Source organism: Cuculus canorus, chromosome 23, assembly GCF_017976375.1.
Source record: "Cuculus canorus isolate bCucCan1 chromosome 23, bCucCan1.pri, whole genome shotgun sequence".
Classification (NCBI taxonomy): Eukaryota; Metazoa; Chordata; class Aves; order Cuculiformes; family Cuculidae; genus Cuculus; species Cuculus canorus.
Window position 1 is genome coordinate 5,590,977 of NC_071423.1, and position 18,060 is coordinate 5,609,036.

Here is an 18,060-nt window from a genome sequence, read left to right on the forward strand (position 1 = left end):
AAGCGATCCATAAACCCATGGCGATTCCCAGCTAGGAATGTTCTTTGTTCTCCTCATGGGACTATAGCTTGTAGAAGCTCAGTGCCCTTTCTCTAACTGTTTGATTGCTCAGGTCCACTTTCCATCCCCAAACAGCACCAGTTCTGCTCATAACCTGGTGTGCATGTGAAAATTCTGCAGTACTATTTCTTTTTAAGCAGACAAATCAGTTCTCAATCACCTTTTGCAGAAGGAAGTTAGAAGCAACTCTCTTAGCTGATCACCACATTCTTCAGGGGATAATAGCAACTAGGATGGGAAATGTTCCATTAACCAAAACCCAGCTTCAAAACCAAGAAAAATCTTTAGCTTTAAAGCTTTTGAGATGATTTCAACTCTCCTGTAATTTTCTGGTGACACCTACTGTTCCCCTCTGACATCCCACCTCGCTACACATAAGATTCAATAACTTCTTGTCCCTAAAACAGTGCCTGGTGTTTGTCAGGTTGAGAATGGGGTGCTTATGTGGCCTTGAATGCTAGACACAGGATCTGTTATGTATTTGTCTAGGAGGGCGTAAGTTAACAGTAGGAGCTTAAAAAAGAGACAACAAGATTATCGACTGTATGCTTTTCACTGCGAGGGGAGAAAAAAAACAGGTACAAGAGAACTTCCCTCTCCTGAAGGGGGAAGATGATTCAGCTGCTATTTTGAAAAGATGATACATAATTTGTCAGCCACTGTTCTGAGGGGACAGGGTTCCATACAGAATAGACACCCACAGGTGTCAAGGAGGCAAAGCGAACAGCCCTTTTTAAGTCAAACACCACTGGCCTGGGCTTCTTCCTCGACATGTAATACATTCGTTTGGTTTCAGTCTTCAAAACAGAGGCAGAAAGAAGTATTGTATTTATGGCCAAAGTCCTTGCCTTGTCTAAGTGCCTCAAGCTTTTAATATGGATTTGTGTCTACATACATATATTTATTCGTGAAGAGAATTGCTAAATCTGACAGACCTCCACCAGCAGTACAATAGCTCTTTGTAAAGAGAAAGGTCTAGACAGCAGACTCTGAAACAGTTTCTTGTCCCTACATTTTAAACTGTCCTTTTCAGAAGAGCAGAGAAAAGGTAAAAGCAATTAATTACTGCCTTTTTTTCAAATTATATTTGCCATTAGTAGTAATTCATATTTGACCTCTCCAGAAAACGCAGACTCTAAACGGATGTGCCATTTGTGTTATTGTTTAAAAATGAACAATTGGAAACAGCATTAGAGACAAACACAAGAGGCTCTGAGAAAGTACATCAGGATCAGGAAGGTCATCTACCACTGTCTTTACTCCATACAAAACTAAAGGACAAAAGGGACCCCATTAAATTTACAAAGATAGTTAAGTGTAATGCTAATAAAAAACAGAATAAATATGAATTATGATTCACACAAACCTCACTGTAATAAGTTATCACTAAGACTGAGTACTTAGCTAAACTGAGACCGAGACAGGGAAGTACATAAGCAAGAGGTTCAAGGTTTAAGCTAAGCAGAAGCTGATATTGCATATGCAATACTGCATCATAATTGAACCACCAAAGGACAGCACCTGGCAGGGAAAGGATTCTTCCAAGTCACATCATTTATTTCTATTTTCTCCTAACACACCAGGTACTGCACCCAAACCGGAAAGCTGATTAGATGAGCCATTGGTCAATTATTAACCAAAGAATGTGCCAGTAAGAAAGGGCAACATCATTTATTAAAGCAAACAAGTTTAATACAAGCTGTTATTTTAGTTGCTAGTCTAGATAATAAGTTAACTGCTTTCCCCTAGTTCTTATATTGATCTTGTTTCATCGGCTTCTGCAGCAAATGCTTTGAAGAGGGATTGAAAAGTTGATGGGCTTTTAGTTTTATTAAAGAAAGAAATACTCAACAGCAAGGGATAGCAACAGCAAGTTTCGAAGTTGTCACGAAGACTTCAGATGTTATGTACGTATTTCAGAGAGGAGTTCAGGATAGCGAGGCCATTGAGTTCCCTCAGCTGGAAAATATGCCTGAAAAGACAACAGAAAAGCTGCTAGGGGAACGAGATAACTAACAATAAAAAGAGTCAAACTTCTACTGCTCTGCAATACCCCGCAGCCAAATTCTCAAGGATGTTCACTGCTACATTCAATAAATTCCTCCTGACGTAGCAGGAGAAAGTTTCTCAATTACTATTGAACTATTGAAAAAGGAAAATGAAAGTTCTAAGTAACATTTGACAATTGTTCAAATAGGTAACATTTCAAAATAACAAAATTACGAAAATAAGGTGTTTCCCTTGTATATATCTGCAGGGTTTTGCAAATCCCAGCAGATACTTTATCGCCCATTTGGGATCTCCAGCACAAGGAAGGTACTTAGACTTTTGGAACCTAGGCATTACCCCTCACGTTCTGCAGTGATTCAGGATGGACATTAACAAATTGAACGCAGTTCCTCTGTGTGGAATGCAGCTCAAGTTCCAGCTGACAGCCTGCAGCTCTGCAAACTCTCAGCAGACAGCAGCAGACCTTTTTTGGTGACAATTATATTTTGGTGTTGCTCTCATTATTGCTCTGACCTCTATAGACTTATAACATCACTCCTCCTTCTCCCATTCTTCCAACACAGGTAGCACCAGAAAGCAATGCAAAATGAGCTCCTTGAAGCAGTACCACAAGAGGGAATTCTACTTGGAGGAAGAGCAACAGATTTCATGGAGTATTTACACAAACTGATTTGCATTGCACCTGCTTCCTATACAAACAGAGTAGATTTACACTGGCCAGTTTTTCAATTATCACCCAATAACAATCAGACAGTGCAGGGCAACAACAGCCTCGTTAATAATACCTTGGTTCTGCGACGCAAAGCTTTCCCAGAGCAATTGCTGCATTCTCCTGCACCGAAGTTCTTGTGGCATCACCTCCGGCATGTTTCAACAACATCATCACAACGTTGGAATCTAGTAAGGATGTCGCTGCTCCAGGAACTGCAAGGCACTGGCCAAGGCAGAAAGCAGTATTTCCCACTATCATCTCATTCTCAGACTCCAAGAGCTTCAGCAGCACACTGAATCCTGGGAGAAAGAGAGATTAATTGTACAGAATGCACACAGACTTGTTTGCATAGCATGGATATTTACTCCTGTCTGTACCTAAACTCCTAGAGAGTAAGCGCTGTTCCACGTGGGGCATTTTTCTAGCAAACCTGGAGGAACAGGGGAATTTCACAGCAAGGTTCAGGATCCCAGCTGTCATCTCAGCTTCACCTGCCTAGATGTTTCTCACAAAACTGAATCAAAGAATGGTCTGGGTTGGAAGAGAGCTTAAAGCCCATCCACTTCCAAACTCCCTGCCATGGGCAGGGACACCTCCCACTGGATCAGGGGGCTCAAACTCATCCTTGAACCCCTCCAGGGATGGGGCAGCCACCTCTGCTCTGGGCAACCTGGGCCAGGGCCTCCCCACCCTCACAGGAAAGCATTTCTTCCTAAGATCTCATCTCAATCTCCCCTCTTTTGGCTTAAAACCGTTCCACCCCAGCTTTCCTGATCCTGAAGCTGGACTCTAAGAGGTTCTCTAGCACACAACCTGTGTTTCTGCATTTGTTTAACATTACTCTGAAGCCAAATGCGTTTTCTTTGCTGCTTGTGGGACCTTGTGCTGGCCTCTCAGCCCACCCTACAGGCAGGGCAAGCGCAGAATACAGCACCTACACCACCCAGCTACGTGGGTTAGGGCAGAAATGCTATTGTGGAAAGAACAGCTGAAAAAAGAAACATAAAGCTTTATATACATCCTTAGCTAACAAAGCAGCTGAGCTCCTCTACTCTTGGAACCTATACTAAAGTACAGCAGCAGAGCATTTCCTCTACGCTTGCAACAGTTGTACAGCTCTTGCTGGCACCTGCTGGCAAACAGAGATGACAAAAATAGAGAGTGACTTTTCACAGGATTAATACCTGGAGTTTTGGTAGAAAGAATGAGAGCAAAGTGTTATTGTTAATTTGAGGAAATGAAAGCTTCATCTACAGATGACAGTGAAACTAATATGGGGTGTACAAAAGAAAGATGATGCTCTGAGGCTTGTAACGACTGGAAATCCTTAGGGTTCAGGTGGAACTACATGAGCTGACAGTTTCTTGACAGGTTCAACAATTTAGATAAAACACAAGTATTCTCTGCTGTAGTTACATTAGCATTAATTGAAGCTGGATTTTAAAGCAGTCTAAGTAGTGTTACACCACATGACTAGAGCAAACATACTCAACTCCCCCCGTAAGGTACCTGGTCTGATATCACAACCCTGTTTTCACACCCACTTCCTTTTATTACCAGGCCAGATATCCACTCATAAATTGAAGGAAACTATAAACAGCCTCAACTTCTGGAAATCAAAAGTGTAAATGAAGTTTCTTATTTTAGCCACTAACTTCAGCAAATGCAACCCAACTCATTTGGTTGACTAGGACTTTTTCCAAAATATATATATTTTATTTTACTGGAGTGAAGTGCAGTTTCTTCATCTCAGGCTCATTATCTGGCACCACCTATTTCCATCCACACACAGTGCTAAGGCTCATTAAACGCTATTTCATGAGGTAAAAGGGCGCACTACTCAGAGAACATGGCTAAAGTTTTGAAAGAACAAAAACCAGTATTCAGTTCAGTCCTAGGAGGGAAGAAAGTAACCAGATGATACCAAGATTACATTTCTGCATTCGATCTCTGGTTAGTGAAGCTGTCACTTACTTTTATCTGACTTCACTAGATCTTCCTGAGCTTGTCTACTGCTTCTGGTGCAGATGGAAAGGGTCTTTATAGCATAATTGGATATGACTTCATCTCCAGCCTACAGGTGATTAGAATAAAACACACACTAACAAACACACAGTTCATACCCCAACTTTCTCAAGGTTATAGACTAGCTTAGGTACCACGGAGACAGTTGGGTGTTTCTTATGCCTAAGGAATTAAGGCCTTTTCAGAGTACAGATCAAGGCTAACACAGGCCAAAGATGACACAAGAGCCATCTCTTTCCTGCCAGCAATGAATATACACAATTCCCTGAATCTCCGCAGACCAATTCCTTTCAAAGCATCAGCTCCTCTGATCTTTGCCAGTTACCGGAGCCGTGTTGAGCACCAGAACCTTTTTTTAAGCTAGTTTTATCTGCATCATAGCAAATCTGTAGAATCTACATCAAGCTGCACGGATACGCAGGTACACAGCAAAACAGCGTCTACAGAGTAACAGACACAGGGATAAACTGCTCCCAAGCTTGACTGAGCAATCACTGACCATCAGTGGAAAGCGTTCTGTTCTTTTTCAGGGTCTGCATTCCATCACACCAGTTTTAAGCTTTAATCCCCAGAGTGGGCCTGCAGTAGTGGATTCTTGAATTCGCAGGCCTCTGCAATTAGAGCTGTGCACAGGCAGCTGGCTCAGAAGGAAAACAGACATGCAGGGTACAGACCAGACTGCAGAAGGAGTCTGGTCTCCAAACTGCTTACTTAACTTAAAATTAAACTTGAGAGAACAACACAAACTTATAAAGAACAACACAGATGCAGATGTATGCAGCCGGAGTGACTGTACAGGTCTTTCTCCTAAGGAAAGGAGACTAAACACAGGGGCAACATTGGTTTTCTTATGGGACAATACAAGCAGAAATTATGTGAAGGCTGTTAAATTAATTTACCTTCAAGAATTCAATCATTTTCTTCACCACCCCTCCTTTCACCACTTCATCTACTGCTGAGGAGGATGCTGGTAGGATGCGACTGAGCACTCCAATGGCTCTCTTGATTAGAAAACAGCACAAGAGGATAAAAAACACCCAAACCAAACATGTTCCTTTGTCCCAACAACTTTAAGGAATAAACAGGCAACTCCCTGTATGTCTATATATTGAAGAAAATTCTTAGTAGAAACCAGCCCAGCACTGCCAGTATTGAGTCAATTAAAACAGATCAGAACAATTCCTGTGAGTTCTGAGAGGTGAACTGACTCCAAGTCCACATCTGCTCCTACACATTTGCTTTGAGTTACCGTTCCCTGTGGGAGTTACACTCCATTAATAGGAGCACAAAACCTCCTAGGTATGATTCACACACAAGAATTGTAAAAAGAAACAGCTGCTAAACACCCAAATTATTCCTGCTCCTTTGCTTCCAGATTGATTCTTCTTAAAGAGTTTCATATGAAACCATCCTAAGGATGAAATGATTTCTAAAAGCGTCTATGAAGTATACTCAAGTGAACATCGAGAATCTCTTGCAAACAACAAAAACCGAATAATACAAGTGGTATATTATTTCTTTACTACTGATAATTATAGAATCTTAGAGTCATTGAGGCTGGAAAAGACCTCTTAGCTGATCCAGTCCAACCATCAACGCAACTCCACTGTGCCTGCTAAACCATGTCCCCAAGTGCCACGTCTACATGGTTTTTGGACACCTCCAGGGAAGGAGACTCCACCACTGCACTGGGCAGTCTCTTCAATGCTTCACCACTAAACATGATAAATGTTTTAGGCTTCAAAGGCTAATGTACAGCCTTGCACAGGGCAGCAGTTTGCACCGAAATGTTCAAGTCAGCTAATACAATCCCTCGTAAGCCCACAGGTATCCCACTTACAGTCACAATCCTTCCATCCTTATCCCTGAGGAGAGACATGCATCGGCCACTTATGTCCACAGCAAAGTCCTGAAACAACAATGGGAAAAACTCAGCTCCAGCCAGTTACTGGGAAGTGTTAGAGCAGAAATGGATTAACAGCAAAGTATGCTACAACAAAGAATCCAACAGAGATCAGGGCACACAGCAGGAAGTTACTGACACCTGAGCAGGCAGGTATAACACAAGAAATTCTTCCTTCCTGATGGAATCTTTATTTTTAAATAATTTTGGCATGTCCAAGCATTTAAGAATATCCCGGCATCAGGCCCATTTACAGTGGGGAGGATGATACTCTGCTCAAGCACCTGCAAATCTCCAAGGAAGTCCTTATATGAGGACATAAGGTCCTTATATGAAGGACTCTGTCAAAGAACATTTCGAGATCTGGTATACCTGGATGATCACATTTGATTCAAGGAGTAAGTTCATCATTAGGCCCAGCAATGCAAATAAACTCTCCTGGTATTTGGGCGTGCTGACAGAACACATGTCCTGCGTACAAAGGAGAGAAGAGCGCAATCAGTACAGCAATTCAGAATACACACTTCCTCATACAGTCATGGTTTGATACCAATTCATTCTGGTGTTTGTATCACTTTGGTATCTAAAGCTGCACACTCCAGGTTTCTGATGTTCAGGCAGTTAACAGGATCCTTTACTACCCTCTGAATTCTATACTTTCTGAGTTCACACTGTATCCCTGCCCTAAAAGGGGACATTTGTAATAAGAAATCACTCACCCTCTTCCATCCGTTTACCGACCCACAACTTTTGTTAACAGCAGACTGCTTTGAGACCTTTATGCAACTACCAGATTTGAAAGGTCTCAGTCAAGGGTTCAGAGCTATTAGGAGGCAGACAAATGTGCTGTCTGCACAGGAGATAGGGCTGTTCTTGGAAGCCATCAAGTTTCTTTACCACAAGCTTTACACACGCTTGCCAGCACTCTCTGCACTCTGCCATCCACGCTCGAATGACGACGTCTGCGCACAGGTTCCCCATGATGCCAATGCAACGGGCAAGCGCTGTCTGGTTCACCAGCTTGACAGAGGTCTGAAAAGAGTGGAGTAACAATTAAGCATAAATTACAAGGAAACAACAAATACTTTTTCCAATTCCTCTGGAAATGGAAAATGAGATTCCAGAATCACATTTAAATCCCCATGTTAAATCCCAACTGCCCAAAGCTTACAAACCACCCTCACTTTTACAATGTATCTCCCAAAGATGTTTTAAGTCTTGGAAAAAGCGACTGGATTTTATGGTCCCTAACCTCAGACTGGGAATATCTCCTGCTACCCCGTACTTAGGTCACAGAACAGAGCAGCCTCTGCTGCAGCAGTAATTCCAGCAAGGTAGAAATGCAGGTATTTTACTTTCCTCTGGCTTTCTGCAACAGAACAAGTCGTCTTTATCATCTCCCCTCTTCCCGAGGGCAGGTTTCTGTGCCAACAGTACTGTAAATCCATAGTTTAAATAAACGATAAACATGAAAGGGATCTGAACCACTAAATATCTTTACCTTGTGACCTAATGTCATCTCTTCACCCTGATCTCTAAGATTTGAAACAGAAGTCACTATTCCAAGCTATAAACAGCTGCTGACAGTAGATTAAAGTCCCTCCCTAAGAGGAGCGTAACACCAAGCTGCAGGTGAAATCCCAGCCTGACAGATTACCAGTGGGAATCTGCAAACAAGTTTTCACTGAATACAAAACTAGTAATGTGTGGAAACCAAGCATTAAGTACTAGAGACTGAGAACATTTTCCTGAGGAAAGCAGATGGCAAGACTGGATTCCTCACACCCACGGAACTAAGGATACTAACTACCATAGTTCTATCACAGAGGGGTTCTGTCTTGGACCACCTGGAAGTAAAATGGCAAAAAGCAGTCCTATGACATGTTACATAAAAGGAAAACAGAATTATAGAAACTGAGATCTTTCATACCCATAACTGGGCAAATAAAGGAAAAACACCTGTGGAAAGCAGGGCACGACACTGGGTTCTGAACCTGTTGGGGGATAAAGGAAAGCCATGTTTGGACACAAAGCTTTAGACAAATCACAGATAAAAGCAACACAACAGCAACATAAACACAGAGCAAACAGTCAGAAACATACCCTAACTGCAAAGGCAGCCAACAGCCTCTGCCACCAGCTGATCTGGTACACTTCAGAGCACAACTTTATAAAAGTGAATGAGGAAATGCAAGTTACCTTTCCTCTTGAGTTAAATCCCATAGTATGCTTATGGCACTGCTCGCCCTGGCATCAGTGTTGTTGACAAATGCCATCAAAATCTGCAGCCATCTGTTATAAAAACACAACAAAAAAGTCAGCCAGCTTGGGTCTTATCATTAAGGATCAAAATTGCATTTTAAGTGCACCAACACAACTTATGATCTTAAACTCCTTTGTGCTCAGGTCCTCCAAACACAGTCACCTCAGTTATTCGAGCAATATTTTGGCACAAGGTTCTCCCAGTATTGTCCCTCTTTCACAAGTACAGTGATTTTAATACATGTACCAGTTTCTGGCAGCATTACAACATCTCATCAGCATGGAAGTTACACAGACAACTGAAGACAAGCTCCTTTGCTGCTGGCAAACACCTCTGGGACAGAAAAGTAGAACGCAACAGTCAGGACCAAGATCCCTTTCTACTCAGTTTCACAGACATCTTCAGATACCAAGTTTACTGAAGTTCTCCCAACACCTAAGTTCTACTTTTGCTAAACCAAGCCTGTCCCTCAATGACAAAAGTCTCAAGTCCAGTTTGTTTCAGAAAGCCTGTCACCTTGGCGCCACAGAATGAGTTTTGAACATCTCAACATCAAGGAAATTTTTTTGAGGTATAGTAGTGTTGATTACCTGGTCAGGTCCTGGTGCCTGACCAGCAGCCTCCTCACATTCTCATTCTCTGTGAAAAGAGAGATGAGAGCCAACGTCTCCTTTTGGACCTCTGATACATCAGAAGAAAGCAGTTGTAGCAGCTGTGTGTTCATATCAAGGTGGGTCAATAGAATCTGCTGGTTTACTTCTGAAAAAAAAAAGAAGGAAAGACTTAAGAGCAATGTCACACACAACGGCATCCCCGTTACTCTTATAATTTTTTTCCTACATGATGATTTAACAGGTTTAATGTCTTTGTTTCATCCACTAATTTGCTCATTCACTCTGACGTGTTCCTCTCGCCAAAAGAATTCACCCTCCCCTAGCAACACTTCTATAAACCTCTGCTTTTTGCTGGTATAACTACCTAAAAAAGACAAAATTATACAAGTGTTATTATCTAAAGAACAGCGATAATCACAGGGAATTTACTTTACACCCGCTTCAGTGGATTTAAAATGCATACAGCACAGAAATAGACTAGATATTTCATCTCCTGATGCACAGAACCACCAAAATTGTGGTTGCTGCTAGCATTGTACCCCCAGTGCTTGCATCTGACCTGTAAAGCTTAATTTACAATAAGGTCAAGGCCCAAAGTGCTCTGGGAAAGTGATGTTCAAGCCAAACGATAATTTCAGACACAGTAAGTGCCATCTTAACAGTCCGTTAACGAAGATTAATGTTGATTACAGAGTCTTACCATTCCCAGCGCAGACAGCTTGCCAAAGGTGAAGAAGAGAAACACACAGATCCACTTCAGCAGTGTTTTTTCTCTCTGCACAGAAGCTCCTAAATTAGAAATATAAGCTCATAAAAAGAGCTAAGCAATTTGAACACGCTTCAGCTCTTAAGTCTGTTTGCAGCCAACACCCAAAATACTGATGAACCATAAAGAGGTCTCTGTGTTGCAGCCCCAAGAGGTTTAACAACCTTAAAGAACAGCTCTCTCCTGCCCTCTTGAACCAGATCACACCGTTCAGGACCAACATAGTCACACAAAATTTTCAAACTGCATCTTCTGCGTATGTTGCTTGTCTCCATCATCTGATCGTGACTCAAATATACATTCAGACAAGAGATCCCTTCTACAGAGCTAATAAGTCAATAGAAATAAACTTTAGATTTTTTTCTCGATTACCAAAACACAATATAATAGCAGCTAAGAAAATATACAGGTCCCCAGAGACGGTCCTCTTCCTCGATTACAGGATTAGAGAGCTATATGGCCAAATATTTATTGGTGGCAATTAATAGCCCCAGGGAGTCCAGAGAGGTATGCTTGAGGTAAATAAGTGCTTGCAGACGTTCTTTTACATTACATTTTTTTTTCTTCACAGACCTGCTGTCACCAGGAGAGACAAGATAACTGTACAGAAATAGGAGAGAGGAGCAAAAATTGCTTAATTCTGTTCACTGCGACTAAGAGAGCACTGTTTGTGTAAGAGTCAGATATAAGTCAGTCCATTCAGACACTAAAATCTGTTATTACAGTATCTTTTGATAATTTCATCTGCGTTTCAAGAGGCGATTGTGTTTCTTGATAGCAATATTTCCATTTCCTCATGCTGTAACACCCTACTGCTTTCCTTTGGAGAGCTCTTACCGTCTTACAATCTCGTTGTCATTGAGGATACTGAATCCATTGTTTGTTCTAAATAAAGTTTGCTCAGTGCCTGAAAAAGTCGGAGATAAACAAATCAGCTCTTTGAGCCACCTGGCTAACGTCTCCGAGTGAGGGCAGACTCCTGCCCTTCTACAACACAGTGTTAAAAGACAAGGTCACTGATTCAACAGCTTCAGAGAAAGAACATTGTTAGAAGAGGAGAAAAACTCCAAGAATGCTACTTGAAGTAGAAGCAGCTCTGCAGCTGAATATTGCTCTGATTCATGCCTGGTACTGGAAAGAACTGACTGCTAGCTAAAGGCCTTTTAGGAAGACTGAAACATAAGACTGGCTTTGCAAACCAATTGCTTTAACAGCTAATTACAATGAAAACAAATAAAACTGCTCTCAAGAGACCCAAATCTGCAAGAACTTTTAACAGCTTGGCTACAACATCGCTCTAGTTATAAGAAAATATATTTAAGTATCTACTGGGCATAAATCTTGAAGTACTGCTGATTTTATTATCTTTTAAATCATAAAATGGTAGAATATTTTGGGTTGGAAGGGACATTTACAGGTCCCAAGATCAACAACATTTGTGTCAAACACTTACGATCTCTCACAGCTCCAGTCAGAAGTCGGATTCCTCCTGTGTAGCAAAGGATATTCTGGTCAGGCCTGCCAAGTCTCTGCAGCAGCTCTTTTATGGACAGAGCAGTAAGTTTTCCTGACTGAACCTCCTTCATCGCGCTCTCTTCATCTTTCATTCTTTCTTCCTCCATGTTTACCTCATTCATACAGTCTTGGAAATCAAAAGGAAACAAAGCATGGCTTTGTTAAATGTTAAATGTTTTGTTAAATGTTAAATGTTTTGCTATAACCAAGTTTTAAGTGAAAAATGAAGTGGACTCCATAACAGAGAGCGCACTTTCAAGACAGATGTGGAGTGATCCACAACCCCGGTGAGCGAAACGGAGCTTAAAGAAGTAATCAGAAACAAAAGCGTCATGAAGAGACTACATCAAAAGTTCTGAAGAGCAGAACAACGTTTTTGATCAGAAAACAAGGGAAAAAAGTAAAATTTTCTATTTCTTACCTTTAAAGAGGCCTTCCTTCTGGGGATCAATTTGTAAGATCTTCTCATAACACTGCCTGGACTGAACAGAGAAAAGAAAGAGGCTCTTAGTTTAAGATAAAAATGGGAAAATGATAAATGTTATATCACATACACAGTCCTTACAGGCTCCCCAAACACTCACCCAGTCTAGACTGGAGCATCACAGCCCCACACTAAAGTTTGCTGTCCAGGTGGTGATAGCTCAGAGCTAACAAATCCCTACCAGACAAACCCTGTACGTTGGACAGAACATGCCCTCATTCCTCTGAAGCTGATTAGAGCACAAACTGACACAGCTGCACAGAAGTGCCCTCCTACACTTGGTGTGTACTGAAGTACAGAATATGGCTGTTTTATTGAGATATGGAAAGAAGACTTGATTTTAAAATTATTACTTTTCAAAGCACAGAAAACTTTACTCGAGCCTAAACGTTCAACATATTTTCATCTGTCCAACTCTTAAGATGCCAAATTTCTCCCCCTCACCCAAAACATCACAACAAAAGCCAAAGGAAACATCATCGCATGGTCACAAGATTTGCTCAACTTACCTCACCGTAGTGCTTCAGTGCCACGTGAGCTTTCCCCATCAGAAAATAGGCTTTAATGCATTTTCTATTGCACTGTATAAAAAAGGAATTATTAATAACGTGTTTAGAAACTTTAAAATTAATATATTATCTCTAATCTTCTGATTAATAGTCACAGCTGCCCAAAATCACTGTGAGCACAGAAGAGGGTACTCGTACCATCTAAAGCTGGATTATTACCTCCAGGTACCAACACTTCTTCCCTATGCAAAAAACCACAAGCTTTGGTCTGATTAAAGGTAGAAAGCAGCTGGGGCCAATATCCTTCCCAGAAAACTGGACTTCAGGCAATACAAGCAGGCTCTCATGCCATTAGGTAACAGCTCTACAGGCACAGACTGTGATAACAAACAGGATTTCCACGTGTCTTTGATTAGTTCTGCCAGGAATGAATTAAGGACTAATTTTCATTAGCTGTGCACAAAAACAATTGAGGAAACATTGAGCTCAACACCAACAGATTAGGTGATCTTTTCCAGTTCAATGACATGTCAAAAGCATTGATTTCTTGCAATGATGCTGCCAATATCACTAACGGTTAATCGCAGTCACTGGCATCACTGATGTAACACAACTGAATGAGGATCCAGCTCTATGGGGTTTTATATAATGTTCGCCTTTCCACCAGATCTGTTCTTTGTGAGCTGTAAGAGTCCCTTTTCCCTTTCTTGGAAAGATGCCCTGCAACAATATGTACAGTTAATAGCTTATTATCACTTCTAACAAACTTTTAAATTACAAGCTCTTAAGAGCTAGGCAAGCTCTGAACACAGGCAGCACTTGAATATTAACTGCTTTATACTGTTCCAAGTAAATCAGGACGCAGGAATCTGTGCGCTACCACCACATTCTTATATTTCCATTAGCCAGTTGTCTACACATCATCGTTTCCACCCAAACCTGCCTTCCAGGAGCATCTGATCATAAAAGCCAGAATCCTGAAGTTACCTTTAAAGCCCATTCACAGTCACCAATGGCTTTTTCATACTCGTGCATCTTCAGATAGGCCTGAAATGAAGCAGAGTTCAGGCAGACGAGTGAGAATACTTCACACAACTCCCACGGACTGTTGTACAAACAATAGCTAATAAAGAAAAAAATAATTAGTCTATTTGCCCAGTCATTAATTTCAGAGGATAATTACCAGCTGTTTCTCAACTCGCCTTCCAGCTCCTTGGAGTTTGTAATGTAGAATAAATTTATTAAAACAAAACTGAATAACAGACATGGATTAACCAACGCAAGTAGAGAATGCAAAGCAAAAGCTATCATAAAACAGTTATAAAAGTGATCCCATAAAAGAATCAGCACATTTAATCAAATTATGGACTTGAATGATTTTTCCCCAGTTATTCTGGAGGAGCAAGGATTCACCTGTGCCTCATCCAAGAGGAGGGATACAGACACTCCCTCAGGAAGGACTGCCCACAACTGAACTAAAGTCTAAAGGATTCAGACATCAATCAGTAGGGAAGCATCTACACCTGCAGTGATCTCCGTGCAACTCTATCATTAAGTCTGTAAAGATTAAAGCCTTCAATGTGCAATGCCTTGCTGCTAACTTCTAGTCACAGTAAAAATTTACTGTTGATAATATGGCAGCAAAGCACAACTCATCAATTCCTTGTAGTGGAGGACAACCAAGAAAATTTGATTGCTCTCCTTTTTAAGTCCCTCTGTAATGCAGCATACATCACTTTCTACAACCTTCACTTAGCAGAACAATCGTTATTAGGTTCTGGCAAAGTAACACTAAGACTAGCGCAGTGGTGGCTCATTTCCACATGCTGACCTGCGCTCTGTTGGTGTAAAGTTCCTGCTTATCCTTCAGTTTTTCCAAACCTTCAGTGTATCTCTGAATGGCTCCGACATAGTCTCCTTTCCTGAAGGCATCATTTCCCTTCTCTTTCAGGGCTGCAAAACACACATGCGTTAAAAACATTTGGGTTTTGCTTCCCCAAATAGCGACTGAGGAACTAGAGGCCACATTCTCCTGTTGGAATAATCAAGATCCCACTACAATCCTCTTCATTAGCCGTTACGTGCAAGGGAGCTCTCAGCTATTCAGCACACATGAATATTCAATTGAATTCCTCTTTCAGAGGGAAAACTCAGCATTTATCCTTGCCCAGCCCAGCTCTGAAACACTCAAACTCCCTCCACCCCAAGCCCTTATCATAAAGAGGAGAGTATGGAGACAACCAGCTTGCAACAATCCAGTGACGTATGTAATCCTTCATGTCAACGCTGCAGATGAGCATTGGTCTCGGACAACCAAAGCACTGTGGACAAGAACAGTAATAACAGAGTAGCCTCTCAATCAACCCAGTTCCTGCCAGGTAGCAGGCATTAGCTAGAAAAGCCTTCAGCAATTACCATTAGCTAACTGTTCATTCCTCTTCCTTCGTTCAGCTCGTTCTTTTGCATCCTTTTCCAACATTGCCAGAAAGCCATCTTTGTGCCAAGGGTGTCGGTGGTATTTGGGTTATTAAAAAATAAAAAGCTTCATTAAAATCAATCTACAGATGAGAAAAAAGTAATTTCTAAGGTATTTCTGAGTCATTTCTCTACAAATAAAGTATTAAGATGACATTTCAATGTTTAAACTGGAACTTGCATGACAAGCTTCCACAAATAAAGATCATGCTTTGCACACTTGCCTCAAAGCAACTAGAGGCTTTGATTTTGGCAGGAGTGGAATTCGGTATTGCATGAAGTTACAGCAATCCCTACTCCATCTAACTGCTAAAGCAGATTGCAGGGATGTTAAATACTGGAGGGAGCACAGCACTGTCCTACCTGCATCCACTGCCTCTGCGTTTGCCGTGTCCTGAAAAAGAGAAACACAGCACATGCGTGTACGGGGACAGACACTTCAGTAAACCTCACAACAGCAAAGGAACACTTGGTTAAGCTGATCAAAGCTACAGGGTCTGTAAAATACCCAGATTAGTGCATATTTGGCATATTAAACTGATACTTAAACAAAGAAAAGAGTAAGGACTTAAAATTGACCTTAGCCAGAAGCTTCCATTCGTATCTTTAACAAGGCAGGTCACTGAAATCTGAACTTTACTGCAGGAAGCAAAGGCTAACAAAGTTAACGAGCAAAATTAACTGAAGGTACACAAGTCTCTGCAAGTTCCTGAATCACTCGTGAGAGCTACAAGTTACAGCACTGCAGAACTTGCAGCCAAAGTGGATAAATCCAACAGACGTATCCCGTGTTACTAGCAGCCTTAAAGACAATACAGCATGAATAGCCTCCCAAAAACATAACTAGCATAAAAATAAAGTCAGATTCAGAATAAATGTGTAACTACTGTTCAAAATTTTATCTCCTGGGAAAGGAACGTAAATTAGGGTCATTTAAAAGACCTAAGCTGCATACAGCTTTAGCTGAAAGGGGGAAAAGCCCTTACAGAAGCCCGTGTGTTGATGACTGTTCTGTTCACTGTTGTCTTGCTCTCTTCTTCCTCACTTGTTTCTTCATCGCAGAGCCTCTTCTCTGCCTCAGTGATCGTTTGTTCCTTGATGGCTGGGTCAGTGGAGTTCAAGCCTTGCAGTAAATTGGCTAAAAATGTTCAAAAACCACATATAACTGTGAGCGACCCTGGAGAACTAGCAGCACAGCTGTGCCCCTGACACCAAGCACTTCTGAGGGTACTGGTGACCAGGGTGGACTTTGCAAACATTTTGTATTTACAAATACAACTTTATCTCCTTTTCAAGAGCTCGCAGGAGACTTAAAATAAAACAAGGGCCACGGAGCTGATCGGAGGGCTGGAGCATCTCCTGTGCGAGGACAGGCTGAGAGAGCTGGGGGTATACAGCCTGGAGAAGAGAAGGCTGCGGGGAGACCTTAGAGCAGCTTCCAGCACCGAGAGGGGTTCCAGGAAAGCTGGATAGGACGAGGGGAATGGCTTTGACTTGAAAAGCCAGAGACTGCCCAGAGCAGTGGTGGCTGCCCCATCCCTGGAGCGGTTCCAGGCCAGGTTGGATGGGGCTTGGAGCCCCTGATCCAGTGGGAGGTGTCCCTGCCCATGGCAGGGGTGGAACTGGATGGGCTTTGAGGTCCCTTCCCACCCAAACCATTCCTTAATTCTATGAAACCCAGAACGGGACACATACACACACAGAGGAATTCTCTTCCCCAACCCTTTCCATCCATCCGTTTTCCCCTTCCTCCCCTTTCGGGCCCTGCCCAAGGAACACGGGTGGGTGGGTCTGTCTATCTATCTGTCTATCTATCTGTCTATCTATCTATCTATCTATCTGTCCGTCTGTCCTCGGCTCCCTTCGCCCCCCCTCCCCTGCCCCGCTCACTGATATCGTCCACCCGCCGGAGGAACCGCTGGAAATCGCGCTCCTGCCCCCGATCCCCCAGCATGGCCGGGCGGAACGCGCACCCGGAAGTAGCGCAGCCACGCGTCGCCATGGCGACCACGCCCGCCGGCTACGCTGTTAACCTGACGTTTTGGAGCGGCGCTATGTAAAGGCAACGGGCCTACGCAAAGGAATGGAGGCGCGGTTACGCAAACGAAGGGCGGTGTACGCAAAAGAAGGGGCGGTGTTACGCTGACGTAGGGCGGTGTTCTGTAATGAAGGGGCGGTGCTACGTTAACCTGGGCCGTGTTACGTTAACGTAGGGCGGTGCTGCGCTAATGAAGAGGTGTGGTTTCGCACGCCAAGGGCGGTACCTCTCCAGCCGCCATTTTGTGGGCACCTCAGCGCGGAGGGGCGGTGTCGGTACCTCTGTGTTTGGAGTTCTCTGTCTATGCAGCTGCTCCTGGGTTCAGCCTCCTGGTCTTTCTCTTGCTCTACAGGCTTCCTGTCCCTCAAGCATGGTGGGGGCGGGCAGAGCGCTGGGAGTTTGGTTTCCTTCCCTTTTCCCAGCCCAGCAAACCTCCTCCTGTGGCAGCATAGCATCGTTCATGTTGCAAAGAGCTTTGAGATCATTGACTATAACCACGAAGCTCACCCTGCCATCCCCACCGCTGTGTCCCTAAGCACCACATCATAGAATCATGGAATGGTTTGGGTTGGAAGGGACCTCAAAGCCCATCCAGTCCCACCCCCTGCCACGGGCAGGGACACCTCCCACTGGATCAGGGGCTCCGAGCCCCATCCAACCTGGCCTGGAACCCCTCCAGGGATGGG

The 18,060-nt window shown here is 42.8% G+C and overlaps 1 protein-coding gene across 7 annotated transcripts; it reads right to left on the reverse strand.

Moving 5' to 3' along the window:
• Nucleotides 1-26: 26 nt before the first annotated feature.
• On the reverse strand, nt 27-17,430 carry TTC12 (tetratricopeptide repeat domain 12). Of its 7 annotated transcripts, none has more exons than XM_054087121.1 (21): nt 17,310-17,430; nt 16,323-16,474; nt 15,700-15,730; nt 15,277-15,354; nt 14,693-14,814; nt 13,849-13,908; nt 12,862-12,933; nt 12,290-12,350; nt 11,807-11,995; nt 11,191-11,260; nt 10,288-10,376; nt 9,564-9,732; nt 8,910-9,002; nt 8,641-8,704; nt 7,608-7,742; nt 7,083-7,181; nt 6,648-6,716; nt 5,707-5,808; nt 4,757-4,856; nt 2,856-3,081; nt 27-2,032 (listed from the first exon to the last, which is right to left on the reverse strand). In XM_054087121.1, exons 4-21 carry the CDS (start codon nt 15,338-15,340, stop codon nt 1,957-1,959), a joined length of 1,860 nt encoding a protein of 619 aa, XP_053943096.1. In that variant the 5' UTR covers nt 15,341-15,354; nt 15,700-15,730; nt 16,323-16,474; nt 17,310-17,430; the 3' UTR covers nt 27-1,956. The 7 variants fall into 7 exon arrangements, 5 of the variants coding, with proteins under 5 accessions (XP_053943096.1, XP_053943094.1, XP_053943097.1 ...); XM_054087119.1 differs by having other exon boundaries at nt 17,227-17,365; XR_008453435.1 differs by lacking the exon at nt 27-2,032 and having other exon boundaries at nt 3,034-3,081; nt 4,757-5,444; nt 17,227-17,365.
• Nucleotides 17,431-18,060: the final 630 nt, after the last annotated feature.

Coding starts and splice junctions, on each gene's coding strand:
- TTC12 (XM_054087119.1), bottom strand. CDS start 17,338: ATGGCGACGCGTGGCTGCGCTACTTCCGGGTGCGCGTTCCGCCCGGCC. Junction 3,082..4,756: donor TCTAGTGAAGTCAGATAAAA/GTAAGTGACAGC, acceptor TCTTTCTCCCAG/GATTCAGTGTGCTGCTGAAG. Junction 2,033..2,855: donor CTTTGCGTCGCAGAACCAAG/GTATTATTAACG, acceptor TTGTCTTTTCAG/GCATATTTTCCAGCTGAGGG.